At 37.0% G+C, this 14169-nt stretch overlaps 1 protein-coding gene and 1 long non-coding RNA gene across 2 annotated transcripts in view; one reads left to right on the top strand and one right to left on the bottom strand.

Annotated features, from left to right (window-relative positions):
- LOC125936941 (uncharacterized) overlaps positions 1–775 on the top strand; it is a 7882-nt gene extending 7107 nt beyond the window's left edge. The window contains exon 5 of the long non-coding RNA XR_007462171.1: positions 696–775. This is a non-coding gene — a long non-coding RNA (uncharacterized LOC125936941). The remainder of the gene's footprint in view (positions 1–695) is intronic.
- The window catches only part of TMEM131 (transmembrane protein 131), a 243043-nt gene that overhangs the window by 139131 nt on the left and 89743 nt on the right, over positions 1–14169 (bottom strand). Inside the window, exon 3 of the mRNA XM_049651396.1 lies at positions 12417–12457. Coding sequence (XP_049507353.1) covers positions 12417–12457 — 41 coding nt within the window. The remainder of the gene's footprint in view (positions 1–12416; positions 12458–14169) is intronic.

Below are 14169 nucleotides of genomic sequence, written 5' to 3'. Positions count from 1 at the left end.
TTTTTTTGTTTTTTTGGGTTTTTTTTTTTTTTTTTTTTGTAAATTCATCCTGAAGTATGTAACATGTTTTGAGGCTACTGTAAATGGCATTTTTATATAACATTTTACTTTTTCACTTAGAATATAGAAAAGTACTACATATCCTTCAATCTTGTTAAATTAACTTATTCTCAAAGCTTTTTGGGTATATTCTTTAGGATCTTCTATGCACACAATCATATTATTTGTAGACAAACACATTTCTCCCTTTCCAGATGATGTCTCTTATTTCTATTTTTTGCCTTAATGTACTGACTAGCACATCCAGTACAATACTGGAGAGAAATAAAAGTGGACATTCTTGTCTTGTTCTCAATAGAAAGAAAGCACTGAATCTTTTACCATAAGAAACATGTTAACTGTTGTTTTTCCACAGATGGTCTTTATCAGACCAAGGAAATTCTAGTCTGCTCAGTGTTTTTAATTATGAATAGATGTTGAATTCTGTCATAGGCTTTAATTTCAATTTTAAAAATTTCCCAAATTGTTAGTAATTTCTATTTTAATTCTGCTGTGTTAAAGAACATAATCTGCAATTGCTGGGTGAAGTGTTCAATAAATATCTATGAAGAAAAATACCTACAAGGTTAAGCTGGTTGATAGTGTTGTTCAAGTCTTTTATACCTTTACTGATTTTCTGTTTATTTTATTGACAGCTGAATTTTGAAATCTCCAACTATAATTGTGAATTTGCCTTCATTTCTGTTTTTTTCATTTACTTGGAACAAATATTTGGAACAAAAAACATTTATGTTTTCTTCATGTATTTGGAAACTCTGATATTTAGACTTATACAGACTTGGGATGATACATTATCTCTTCTGTAATAATAAAATGTGTTTCTTTATCTCTAATAATATTTCCTGTACTAAAGTCTAACTTCTCTGATAGTGTTATTCCCTACTCCATCTTTTTACTTTTTGTGTTTTTATACTTAAAGTTCATTTCTTCAGGGGTGCCTGGGTGGCTCAGTTGGTTAAGCGTCTGACTTCAGCTCAGATCATGATCTGTGGTCTACTGAGTTTGAGCCCTGTTGTCAGGTCCTGTGCTGACAGCTCAGAGCCTGGAGCCTGCTTCAGATTCTGTCTGTCTGTCTGTCTCTCTCTCTCTCTTTCTCTGTCCCTCCCCCACTCACACTCTGTCTCTCAAAAATGAATAAATGTTAAAAAAAAAAAGTGCTTTTCTTCAAAATCACATCTCCATGACCAACAGGAAGATAATATTTGCAACACAGGATTACTATCCTTAATAAAAAACTGTTAAATGGAAGAAATAAAGATCAAAGGTCCTATAGAAAAGGAGGTAGAATAAAAATGAACAGACAGTATCAAAAGATAAATATAAGCATAGTATAAAAGACATATACAACCTCACTCATAACTAGAGAAAGACAAGCTAAAACTACATGACAACAGAATTTCTCACCTATCAGATTGACAAAAATTAAAAAGTATTTCCCTTTTCTGTAGGAAAAGCCGTAGGAATATAGGGACTCTAATTTACTGATGAGGGGTACGCCAACTGGCACAGCTCTTTTGAAAGAGAATTTGACAACACTAACAAACCTATATAAGACTCACCAATCCCATGTCTAGGAATTTACCCTAACCATGCTCCTTCAACAATACAAATTACATATGCACTTATCTTTTCACTCAGAAATCCTAACAGTAGGAATCTATTCTGCAGATAACTTTCAAAAATGTGAAAATCCATATACACAAGGCTATTCTTTGAAGCACTGTTTGCAACTGCAAAATACTAGAAGCAAATTGCTCGTATATAATCCACATTCACATAATATAGTATGTTGCAGTCTATAAAAATAATGAGAAAGGTCTCTAAAGGATAGATTTTTAAGTAAATAAAACAAAACATTAAAAAATCTATACCATGCTTCCTTTTGTGGAGAAAGAAATATAGTAAAAACATTCACATTTGACATTTTTGTATCATTCTGACTTTTTGAATCCTATTGTTTCACATATTTAAAATGAGTGGACTTGTAAAATGGAGGTAAAAAAATCTCAAATGGAATATAGACAGAAACCAAAGAACCAAACTTTCTTTTGAATGAACAGACCTACAATGCAGATGATGATGGAAGAGGGCAGTGGAGAGGATGGAGAGAAAGGTAAAGAACATAACACACGTAAATTCTGAATATAGTATTTTTGACCATATACATTCAAACTAAAAATAAATTCTAAACACTGTACTTCAACTAGTAGGTTTGTTTTTCGTGGTGGTATGAGTTAACCAATTTGAAATGAATTTGTTTGTATTCTAGGATTGAGAAATCAGGTATAAATTCTGTGGATAACTGGAGCCAGGTTTCTCATAGCTGGAGAAGACACAAAAAAATATACAGAAAATATACAGAAAAAAGGGACAGAAGGAACACTGTGGTGGTGTATTAAAAATGGAGTTATTGGTAACAACTCATGGTTTTGAATATACATAGATATAGAAAGAGATGTGTGTGTTTGTGCACACACACATACAGAAACATTCCTAACTCTCACTAACAAGACCCAGAGACAACGACACCCCAGCAGCAATGAGTACACATAGCACACAGATCTTAGTTTGTAAATATCCTCCACTAAAATGAAGCAGAAGTCTCTGAATAAATAGGATATTCCAGGGCTTGGGCAGGAAAATTATGAGGTAAGCCTAGAACATCTTGATGTTTCAGAAAGTAAGGAAGTGTTCAATGAAAGGGGACATGTGAAAAGCATACAGAACAGACCCAAACATATATGGTCCATTGATTTTTAGTGACTGTGCTAAGGTAATTCAATGAGGAAAAGATAGTCTTTGCAAAAAATGGTGGTGAAATAACTGGATATCTACACCTGCAAAAATGAAGTTTGACCTTTACATCTTCCTTGCACTAGAATGTCAACTAATAAACACAGAAAGAATGATAAAATTAAAAAAAAAAATCACCAGAGCAGTAATTTCCAGGCAAGAATCACCAGTGAATGCTGTAACTAGTAAGAGTTTGATGCCAAACAGCATATTTACATGGTCTCAAGGTACTTTTTGGAGAGGTATTTATAAATTACAAAAGAAAAATCGAACAAAGAGACATCATGTACCTGCTGATAATCAGACGGACTGGGCAGGACACAAATTTAAGTGATATTCCTGCCAAAAACACATAATCTGAAATGAAACATGAGAAAACCCAAACTAGGATGGTGGCCACTACTTATAAAATGGCCACTACTTAAAAAAAAAAAAATGTCAAGGACATAAAGAGACAAATCAATTGTTGCACATTAAAGTTGAGACTAAATAGACATGAAAATTAAATATGACCGATACGGACTTGAGGCTTGGATCAAAATTTATCTTCTTTTTAAAATAAAAATTGTCCCAATAATGGGACAACTGACAAAGTCTACAGATTAAAAAATACTATGTGTGTTAGTGTTAATATACTGATTTTGATATGTATACTTTGGTTTTATAAGATAATATCCCTCTTTATAAGAACTATACACTGACGTTTTTAGGAGTAAAGGAGCAACATCTATATCTGATTCTCAGAAAATTAAAAAAAAATGCTTACATATACATTACATGTATACATAGGACAAACAGGGGAAGGGAAGGAAGAAAAAGGAAGGAGAGAAGAGGTAGAGGGGCAGATTGTGAATGATAAGGCATATGTAAAATATTAAATAAAGTGGGAATCTAGGTCAAGGGTATATAGGAATCCTTTGTACTATTTTTGCATCTTTTCCCTAAACTAAAATTACTGCTGGGGTACCTGGGGTGGCTCAGTCAGTTAAGCATTTGACTCTTGATTTTGGCTCAGGTCATGATCTCACAGTTCGTGGAATGGAGCCCCACACTGGACTCTGTGCTGACAGCATGGAGCTTGCTTGGGATTTTCTCTTTCCCTCTCTCTCTGCCCCTCCCCACCTCAAAATAAATAAACTAAAAAATGTTTAAAAAATAACTAAAATCACTGCAAAACAAAAGGTAAAAAATTAAATATAATTTGAAAAATAAAGTACATTTCTTATAGACGGCATATACTTGGATCTTTATTTTTTAATAGAGTCTGAAAACTGGTATTGAAACCATTCACATTTATTACAATTTTTGATATACTTGATTTAAGGCTACCATCTTGCTATTTGCTTTCACTTTTTTCCATCTGCTTTTTATTCTTTTTGTCTTCTTCATCTGCCTTCTTTTAGATCAAGTATTCTTTTAGTATTCCACTCTGTCTCCATGACTGCTTTATTAGCTAGATCTCTTTGGGTTGTTTTTCTTTTCAAATGATTTTAATATATCTTCTAGTATTTGTTTCATCTTATCACAGTCTAACTCCAAATAATATTATACTACTTTACATATGTAAGAGCTTTACAACTCAATTACCCCTCCCTTGCCTTTTGTACTGTCATCATACGTGTAACGTATACAAGCTATCAATCCCATAAAACACTGTAATTACTTTTGTTTTTAAAAGTCAGTTATCTCAAAACAATCTTTAATGAGAAAAAAATGTCTTTTATATTTATCCACATATTTTCACCTTTTTGGTGATCTTCATTATTGTGCTTAGAGCTGTGTTTTCACCTGTAATGGTTACTACCTTCAGAATGTAAAGAACTTCCCTAACACTTCTTATAGTGACAGTCTGCTGGCTGCACATGTTCTCAGCTTTTGTCTGGAAATGTATTTGTGGAGGATAATTCTGCTGGATATAATATCTTGGGGGTTGACAATTTTTTCTTTTGATATTTTTAAGATGCCATTTTGTTGATTTTGGGTTCGTACTGTCTTTGATGACAAGGCACCAGTCATTCTTCTCTTTAGTATCCCCACATGTAATTTATTTATTCCTGGCTGCCTTTCAATTTATCATTGGCTTTCAGCAATATGAATACTATATGACTTGGTGTGGTTTTGTTACTTTTGCATTGGGTTTACTGAAGTTCTTCAACAGCCTTCCCCCCCCCCCCCCCCCATTCCTTGGAACTCAACTATATGTGTGTTAAATTGCTTGCCATGGTATCACAGGTCACCAGGGGTTTGTTTATTCTTTTTCCAGTAATTTTTTCTTCCTGTGCTTCAGTTTGGGTTGTTTCCATCACTATGTCTTCAATTTCACTTTTTCTTTTTTTAATGTCATCTATGTTGCTGTAAGTGAAATTTTCTACTTCAGAAACTGTATTTTTCAGCTCCAGAGGTTCCATTTATTTTTTCATAATGTCCATTTTTCCTTATTCTCATGTTTTCCTTTAAATCACTGAACACATATAATAGATGTACTAAATTCCCTGTATGCTACTTCCATCATCTCTGTCATTTCTAGGTCTGTTTCTATTTTTTCTTTCTTGATTATGGGTCATTTTATTGGTTTTCTACATCTTCAATAATCTTTAATAACGTACTGGATTCTATTACGTTATTACTATTTTAAGTTACTTTCATTTCCATATGAATTTCAGAATTGGTTAGATTATAGGCAATCTCTACTGTGGGGATTTTGATCGGGATTGCATTGAAATATATAGATCAATTTGGGGAGAACTGACACCTTAATATTGAGTTTTCTTATCCATGAAGACAGTATTCTCTCTCCACTTATTTGTAGGTTTTCTTTAATTACCCTCAGTTAAGGTCAGAGTACAGGTCTTGCACATCTTTGGTCAGACTGATCCCTAGGCTCACTGGCTGCTAAATCTACCCAGAATAGTCCTTTGCCTAGGAAGCTGGGGCACAGGAGGCCTGTCACTCAGCTGCTGAGCACACTGAAAATGCTCTCCCAGGACACAGGGCTGTGTAGGAAAAAGGGACTGCTCTTTTCACCAGCTGCCCATTCTGATCATCCTTATTTGTGGGAATGGGGTAGAGGAGAGACAAACTTCACCTGATTACCACCAGCCACCCAAAATAAGCCTCTATAGCATGAAGCTTATGGAAAATGAGATCTGCCAGTGCTCGCTGGCGGCCAAATCCAACTGGAATAGCTGTTCCATCCCAGTGAGGTGGGAGAGATGGGGAACATCCATTTGTCTGCTGAGCCCACTGAAATAGTTCTTAGCAAGGCAGAGCTGCAGGGTGATGGGTGCAGTCTCTAGCTTAAATACTATGGCTTCCCACTGCTCTTACCAAGTTTATATAGATTTTGTTGAATAAATATTTCTCAATTCATTGTAAGTCCCTTGATCAATCTCCAGATATTCTGTTTTTGCTGATTTTAATCATCTTAAGAAATGCTTCTTATGGGGAGAAGTCCCCAAGCTGCTCACACCACCATTCCAGAAATCTCAATTCTGTCACACTTGTATTTAAGGTGAGAGTAATATGATACTTTTAAAAAATAAGTGAAGTAAATTGGCCTACTCAAAGGAGCTTACCAACATTTGCTGCTGTGGTTTAATACAAAGCGAACCATACCTTTACTTAAGCTCACTTCTGATACGCTGACTTCCTATTATCAATTTACTACATTCTTTAAGATTTATGCAAAGTAGTACTTTTTTTTTTTTTTTTTGCATATATGTCACTTCATGTGCAGCTAAAAGCTCCAGAGTTAGAAAATAAAAGTACAAACCCAAATGAAATCTTAAAAAACAGCTTAAGGACATTCCCTTTAGCTTTTTCAAAAAATTAAAAAATTTAAAACTGCAAGTGTTAGCAGACTTTATCTGCCATTGAGATATTACCAAGTTTGGGATCTAACTACAATTTTCTAGAGCTTATGGTTAACTGTAGGCAACCAAAACAGTTGTACCCAGCAAAAAGCAAATTATAAAGTCATTAAAGAATCCCAACAACCCTTAATTTGGAAAATATTTCCCAGCCCAATATTTTGGCTTAATTCCCAGAGATACCAGAAAACATAAATATCAGAAGACTCTGGTTCTTCTTATGAACATTAAGTGCGCACACGCGCGCGCGCGCACACACACACACACACACACACACACACATATATCCTTCTTACTAAGTTGTATATACTAACATTTTTCAGCTCTGATAACAACAATATTAATACTAGTGTTGCCCCAATGCAAGACTTCTGTACTAACTGTTCCTCTGTCTGAAATGCTCTTCCCTAAGACTTTCACCAGGTAAGCTTAAACATCATTTCAGAGAAACCTTCCTCAACATCCAAAGTTAAGAAGCAATGGAGTCCTGCCTATTCCAAACAAACTCTAGGTGAGTTTATTTATTTAGTGACTTACTGTCTGTTTCCCCATTGGAACACATGCTCTATACCAGCGCAGGAGTCTTGGACTATCTTGCCCATCTAGCACTGTAGCAGATTTAAAATACGTGCAAAGATTCTCTGATAACTCCCCTGGCCTTGGAGGTAACCTCTTATGAATGGAATATGGCAGAAGTGATAGTGTGACTCCAAGACTCAATTACAAAAGACACTGTGGCTTCCTCCTTGTTTCTCTTGCATCACCTGTTCTGGGGTCACCAGCTGTCATGATGCAGCAACACTTAAGCAAGCCTATGGAGGGTTTGACACGGTGAAGAACTAAGGCCTCCTGCCAACAGCCAGCAAAAACTAAGGCCTTTTGCAAGAGTTCTATGAATGAACCATCCTGAAGAGGATGTAGCACTCCCAGGCCTTCAGATGACTTACAGCTTTGGTTGATACTTTGATTGCCATGTCAGGAAGGATCCTGAGCCACAACTACTTTGCTAAGATGCTCCAAAATTCTTCACTCCCAGAAGCAAAAAGATAAATCATGTCTGCTGTTTGAAGCTGCCAGGTTTGGGGGTAGTTTATTATATTACACGGCCATAGATAACAGATACAATTACCGAGTCACCAGTTCTTATAACAAAGCCTAGCATACGCAAGGATCCCAGCAAATGTTTGCTGAATGACTGAGCAAATTATCAAATACCCACAACTTGTATTCATATAACATTTTAAAGTTTATAAACTACTGTTACCCAAGCAAATATTTTCATTTGATCCTCACAACAAATAATGCATAACCTTATATCATATATATATCAGGCCAAGAAAGAATCTTCCCCAGTTTACAAATGAAAGTCATGCTCAGAGCAGTTAGACAGTTGTTTTCAAGGTCACACAGCCGGTAAACAGAGAACTCAGGACTTCTGATGCCTAATCTTCCACCACAGGGCTCCACAATCCTAGGAAAAGTCATCCATAAAGGATGGCCTCATGTCGCAAAATATTAAATCATTACTGGTACTCGTTATAATATTGTGGTGTTCAACTCAAATAAACACTGATGGAACACTATATGCACATTCTCCACCATCGTATCATAAAGGCAGCACATGCTTTCACTTTTAAACAAAGTATTATTATGTAATTGATAACTGTATTAAAACAAATCAGAAAGCATGAGCTGGAACATAGGAGAGGAATAGAAAAAAAGAGTATTCTGGAAAATTCTGTTTTCCGTGGTTTTACTTCCCACAATCCTGTGGTCGTGAAAGCAGTAGTTCATTCCCTTTCATTCCCAGAAAGCCCTTGGAGCCAAGCCTGCCCCCCAAAACTAATGCAGATGATAATGGTGTGTGGTGAGGGAGAGGAGGGAGAAGAGGCAGGAGAGGAAGAAATGGTGGCCAGAGGCTAGCATCTACTGTTGTACTGCCATACAATGCACTAGCTACAGAATCATTTGATTAGCTGATCTTTTCATGATACAAATTTCCCTGGGGCAGGTTAAATTCCACTTACAGAATGAGAGTTTTGACTCAAGAGATCATGTACAAGCAACGTGGGAAAGGATGGGACTGAATCTACTGGCTTACTGAAAAAGCCAGAGAGCAGGTAGCATGTGGATTGTAAAACTGGGGAAGAGAAAAAGTGAGAAATTGATGCAGAAATGACTACAGAAGGTCAAAAGACAAAGGGTCCCTCCCAGCAATCTCTAAAGCTCAGTGGACACTGACCATGTCCCTGAGGAGAGAATGGTGGACGTGGCACACTCCAGAGATGGAGACAAGACTCTGGAGTCAGAAGCTATGACCTCAGCTATGACCTGGGCCTGATGATGCAAGTGAGGCACATGCGTGTACCTTATGTACCTTGATCCCTGCAATTAAACCCATTATAAACATCCTTCTCAAGCGTGCTGCTTTCTTCCACAAAGTAGGCTGTGTTTTGTCACTTCAACACCTATGCTTTATGACCTCATCAGAACGGGTGTCTTCAGTGCCCTTCAAGATGCCTGCAGGCAGGGGCTGTGTGCATAGTCCCTGCACTGAGCAGATACTTTCAGAAACTCCCAGGAATGAATACTGGCTAAAAAAGAAAATCCAGGGAATACTGAAGGATTCCATACTTGCTATGCAAAGAGAGTGAATGCAACATGGGGCTGGCAAGATGATGAATTTTAATGAAACTCTGCCACTTTAACCATCAGCATATCCTTCGGTTCTAAGGGTCTCAGCTGCCTCGTCTGTTAAACGAGGGGCTCAAGAAGACCATCTAATAGGGTCTTCTGTACTTAGAATATTTAATCATATGATAACTTTCATTTTACTCAAGTTTTCAAACCCAAATGCTGGCACTTTTATAGAATAGTTTGTTTTTAAACTGAAAACAAATCACAATTTCTGTTGTTCTACAACTATACATTTTATTTACAACGTCTGTTCTACAACTGCACAATTTTGTATTTTCATTCACATTTTATCTTACATATGTGTGTTCATTAAAGTTATTCTTACTTAGAGAGAGCTCTGGCAGTGTTTAATTTGTGCAGCACTAAGTCACATATTTTAAAAAATGGCTAAATCCCTTCAATGTGGAAGCTATGTTCTAATCATCACATGCCTGGTATGTATGGAGACTACTTGCTTTTCCATGTCACAAATGTTTTAAAATGACTTATTAAGCGTGATTCATAAACCCTGTTCTTTAGTTTAGTTTTTAGTTAGTTGATATGAGGCTCAAAATATAAATTTAGACCTGTATGTTGTTATGGACTGAATTGGTACCTCCCACCCCAATTCATATGCTGAAGCCCTAACCTCCAATATGAAAATCTTGAGAGGTATTTCGTTTAGAGAAGGCCACAAAAGCGAGGCCCTCATGATGGCATTAGTGCCTTCAAAACAAATGACACCAGAGAGCCTGCTTCCATTCTCTCTCTTTGTCATCTGAGGATAAAGAGAGACAGTAGCCATCTTGTAAGCCAAGAATAGAGCCCTCACTAGGGAACCAAATCTGCTGGCATCTTGATCTTGGACTTCCAGGCCTCCAAAACTGTGAGAAATAAAAGTTGTTTAAGCCACTCAGTCTATGTGGTATTTTGTTACAGCAGTCTGAACTAAAACATATGTTTAGTACCTAATCCAGTTTCAAACCCATAGGGTATGCATACCAGTTTGAATCAAGTGTTTATCCAGTTCATGATCTTGGTCAAAACAAAACAAAACAAAACAAAACAAAAGTGTGACAGTTTTAAAACATGTCTGCAAATCATCTGATATTCCTTCTATAGATAAGTGGGGGGTCATTCCCCTCACCTTATCCCTCACCCCCATGTCTCTCTACTTCCGCAATGTCTTGAATCAAGAACCACCTAAATGACTGAACAACAGCATCTGACAGAGGTAACACTATGACTTCAGAAGGCAGGTTGAAAAAACAAAAGTGGGTTCTCTGTGGGATGTTCTCTTTTGAAATCCAGTTATAATCCTGTGAGGGAGCCCAAACAAGCCTTTGTGAAAAGACCAGGCAGAAGGGCCCACATGTAGGCATTCTAGGTGACAGCCCAGCTGAGGTCCCAGGCAACAAGCTAGCATCATTATGCAAGTGAACAGGCCTCTAGCTCTGGAGTCTCCCCAGCAGAGGCCCCAGTCATCATGGAGCAGAGACAAGCTATCTTTGCTGTGTTCTTTCTGTCTCAACTCTTTACAGAGTCTGACAGCATAATAATATGATTGCTTTATGCTAGTAAGTTTGGGTAGTTTGTTAGGCAGATGTAGATCATAGGTAAGTGGAACATGAGATCAGAATATAATTATGTATTGATGTAAATTCTTCATTATATTAAGAAAATACCTTAAAGCCAAATCTTGATCATGGATGAATAACATCATCTTCATAAATGTAGCCAATATAGTTTCATAGCTAATTTCCTAACTGCTGCAATAAAGTATCATGGAAGAAGCCTAAGATAACAGGCATGCTTTTCTTCCCACCAGTTTAGCTCTAAATGAGTCAGAGTCTAGGTTCTTAGATAGCCCAGCCAAGTCTAGCATCAGGCTAGATGTGAAGTAGTCCAGAAACAATCCATCCTTGTGCCAAAGATATTTGGGGAGGGGTAGAGGGATGGAAGAGTGGCATTATGCTATATAATCATAAGAGCAGAGAAGTCTACATCTTACTGTAGGCAGTGGGTGTATCCTTTGGTCAGGGTTCATGGGTAGAGCCCGTCCCAACAGGGCATATATAAAATTAGGGAGATGGACAAAAATGGGGAAATAGGGCCACGTTATTGCAGATATGAAAGAGTGAAAAGAACAAAACCAGTGAATACTGAAGGAGCTTCATTTTGGTATTTATGAAGTTAAACTTATATAGTCTTAATATGTGCTATATCTCTCTCAAAATAAAGTTCTTTGCTGATGCAATCTGCACTTCACTAGCCCTAAGGACATTCAAGGTTATCTAATTCACAGATAGCTCACATTGTCCTTTAAAAACCAGGTGCAGAACCTCTGGCCTGGAAAGGTTATGAGGATAGTAACTTTCTTTTACATTGTCTAATAGATGTGAAAAGCTACCAAAAGACCAAAGAATTCAGATGTGAGGAAGACATCTTCAAATTCACAAGCATGTACATATTTTCATAAAACCTTAGGGTAAAATAACTCCCTTGTTTGTTATCATAGAGGAACTGGGTTCAAAAGTGTTCTCTTTCAGTCACAAGACTGAGTTTCACTGCTCTGAGTTCCTCCTCCGGGGGCCTGCAGGCGGACACCCTGTAACAACTGAGGGCAGCAAGGGTCGGTCCATGAAAGGCAGCAATAGCCACAAGAAGTCACCAGGGACTTACAAAGCTGATCCTCTAAGAAGCAAGGGGGCGTTTCACCCCTCACTGAGGGTAACACCGTTTCGTATACAAGGAAGAGAAAGGCTACGCAGTATATCACCTGCAAATCCAGATTTAAACCTGGTTTGCCATACACAGTACTTGAAATAACATGATATAATGTGATTTATAAGTTGCTTTTCCTTCTTCACCAAAAAAGTTGGTGCAAGAGAAGGACAGCATTGCTGGAATCCCCCAAAAAGAACTGAAGTTATGTTATTATCTTATCAAATACATAAAATTTTATACATTATAATATATATATATATATATATACATATATATATATTCCTTCCTTACCTTTTCTGTTGATACGAACTGAGTCCAAGTGTTGTCTCAGTCTGTAAAAGGAAGAAAACCATGACAATACTGAAAACAAATCTTTATATTACAGACATAGAGAACATCCAAAATATACCGTAGTTTCAACTTTGATCTTATACTCACTCAGATTTCCAGGTTAAACCTGATCCCTAAATCATATGAAATGATTTGCCACATTATGTAATTCAAATGAGAGAATAATTTGGGATTAGATTTTAAACACACATGGAAATAATACAATGTAATGTGATTGATTTTTAAAAGCTTGCCCAACCAATATATCCTGTGAAAAAAGCCCTGTCTATAATCACTTTGTGAGGTTACTTGTGCCTCTCACTGCTCTCTGCTTACCAGCTATGTCATGGGTGCTGGGGCATCACGGTTCCTGCCATCAGGGAACTGAAGGTTGTGGGGGCAGAAGTAGGAGGAGACAGTCTTTTAAAACTAAATAAATATGAAAGAACTAGGAAAATATTGGAAAGGTTGTTGTGAAAGAGCACAAATAGGTGATGTGCTTCAGTATGTCATGAGGAAAGGCCTGTGTGAAGAGATCATATTTATGTTAAATGTGATAAAGTGTAAAAAAGAGCTGTGTGTGGAAGCAGGGCTGTGTGGTAGTGGAGAAAACAACATGCACAGAAGTCCTACTTGAGGAAAGAGCCTGGATGTTGAAGAAACAGATAGTAGGTCAAATTGGATGGAGCTGGGCTGGGCAGGGGTCAGACCATGCTGTGTCCTGGTAAGAAGTCATGGTAAATCTGGAACATGTTCTATCCTAAATGCAGTACAATGGGTCTGTCGGAGTAAGAGAGAGAGAGACAGACATGGTCTGATTTAAGTTTTAAAGATACTATTCTGGCTGCAGTGTAGAGAGGATAAAGGGGAAGACAAGAGAGAAAGCAAGAAGTTGGTAGGCAATTGATGAAGATAGGTTCTTAATAATGATATGTGAGAAAATGCCAAAATCCTAAGGAATACTGTCAGTGAACTTATTCCAAAAGGAGTTAGCTTCTATGTTATAACTAGAAAAAGCAGTAGAATTGTGGCGTTATTTTCCCCATTAATACATATTCTTTTGAAATGGTATTTTGAAAAATGAATACAGGGGAAATATGGTAGATGTGGGAAAACGTCTTTATTGTTTGAAAGTGAAAGCTCAGGTGCAGGTGAAGTGTCAGGATGTCTGTAATTTTCTTTAAATTCTGTAATTTTCTTTAAATTTCTTTAAATTGTTTCAGGATTATGACTTGCATGTGCATGGAAGTATGTGTGTATAATAAAGGAAATATGGCAAAATGTTAATAACCGTTGCAGCAGTAGGTAATTCATTCTCATCTCTTCTATCTCCTGTGCTTAAAAATATGTCTAACTTTTCAGGATGCCTGGCTGGCTCAATTAGTTGAGCATCCAACTCCTGATTTCATGGTTCATGAGATCGAGCTCCGTGTTGGGCTCTGCATTGACAGCACGGAGCCTCCTTGGCATTTTCTCTCTCTCCCTCTCTCTCTGCCCCTCCCCCACTTGTGCACACACTCTCTCTCAAATAAGTAAACTTTATGTATGTTTAACTTTTCGTTATGAAGATTTTAATGATGGGAGCAAATCACATATCTGGTAAAGGGTTAATATACAAATACATAAAGAACCATTACAATTCAACTTTGCTACTGATAAACAGCAAACAAACAAACATGATTAAAAAATGGTGGACAACTTGATAGACCTTTCC

This window comes from Panthera uncia (genome assembly GCF_023721935.1).
Source record: "Panthera uncia isolate 11264 chromosome A3 unlocalized genomic scaffold, Puncia_PCG_1.0 HiC_scaffold_11, whole genome shotgun sequence".
NCBI lineage: Eukaryota > Metazoa > Chordata > Mammalia > Carnivora > Felidae > Panthera > Panthera uncia.
The sequence above is the reverse complement of the archived record's forward strand: the minus strand, read 5'-3'. Positions and strand labels throughout refer to the sequence as shown.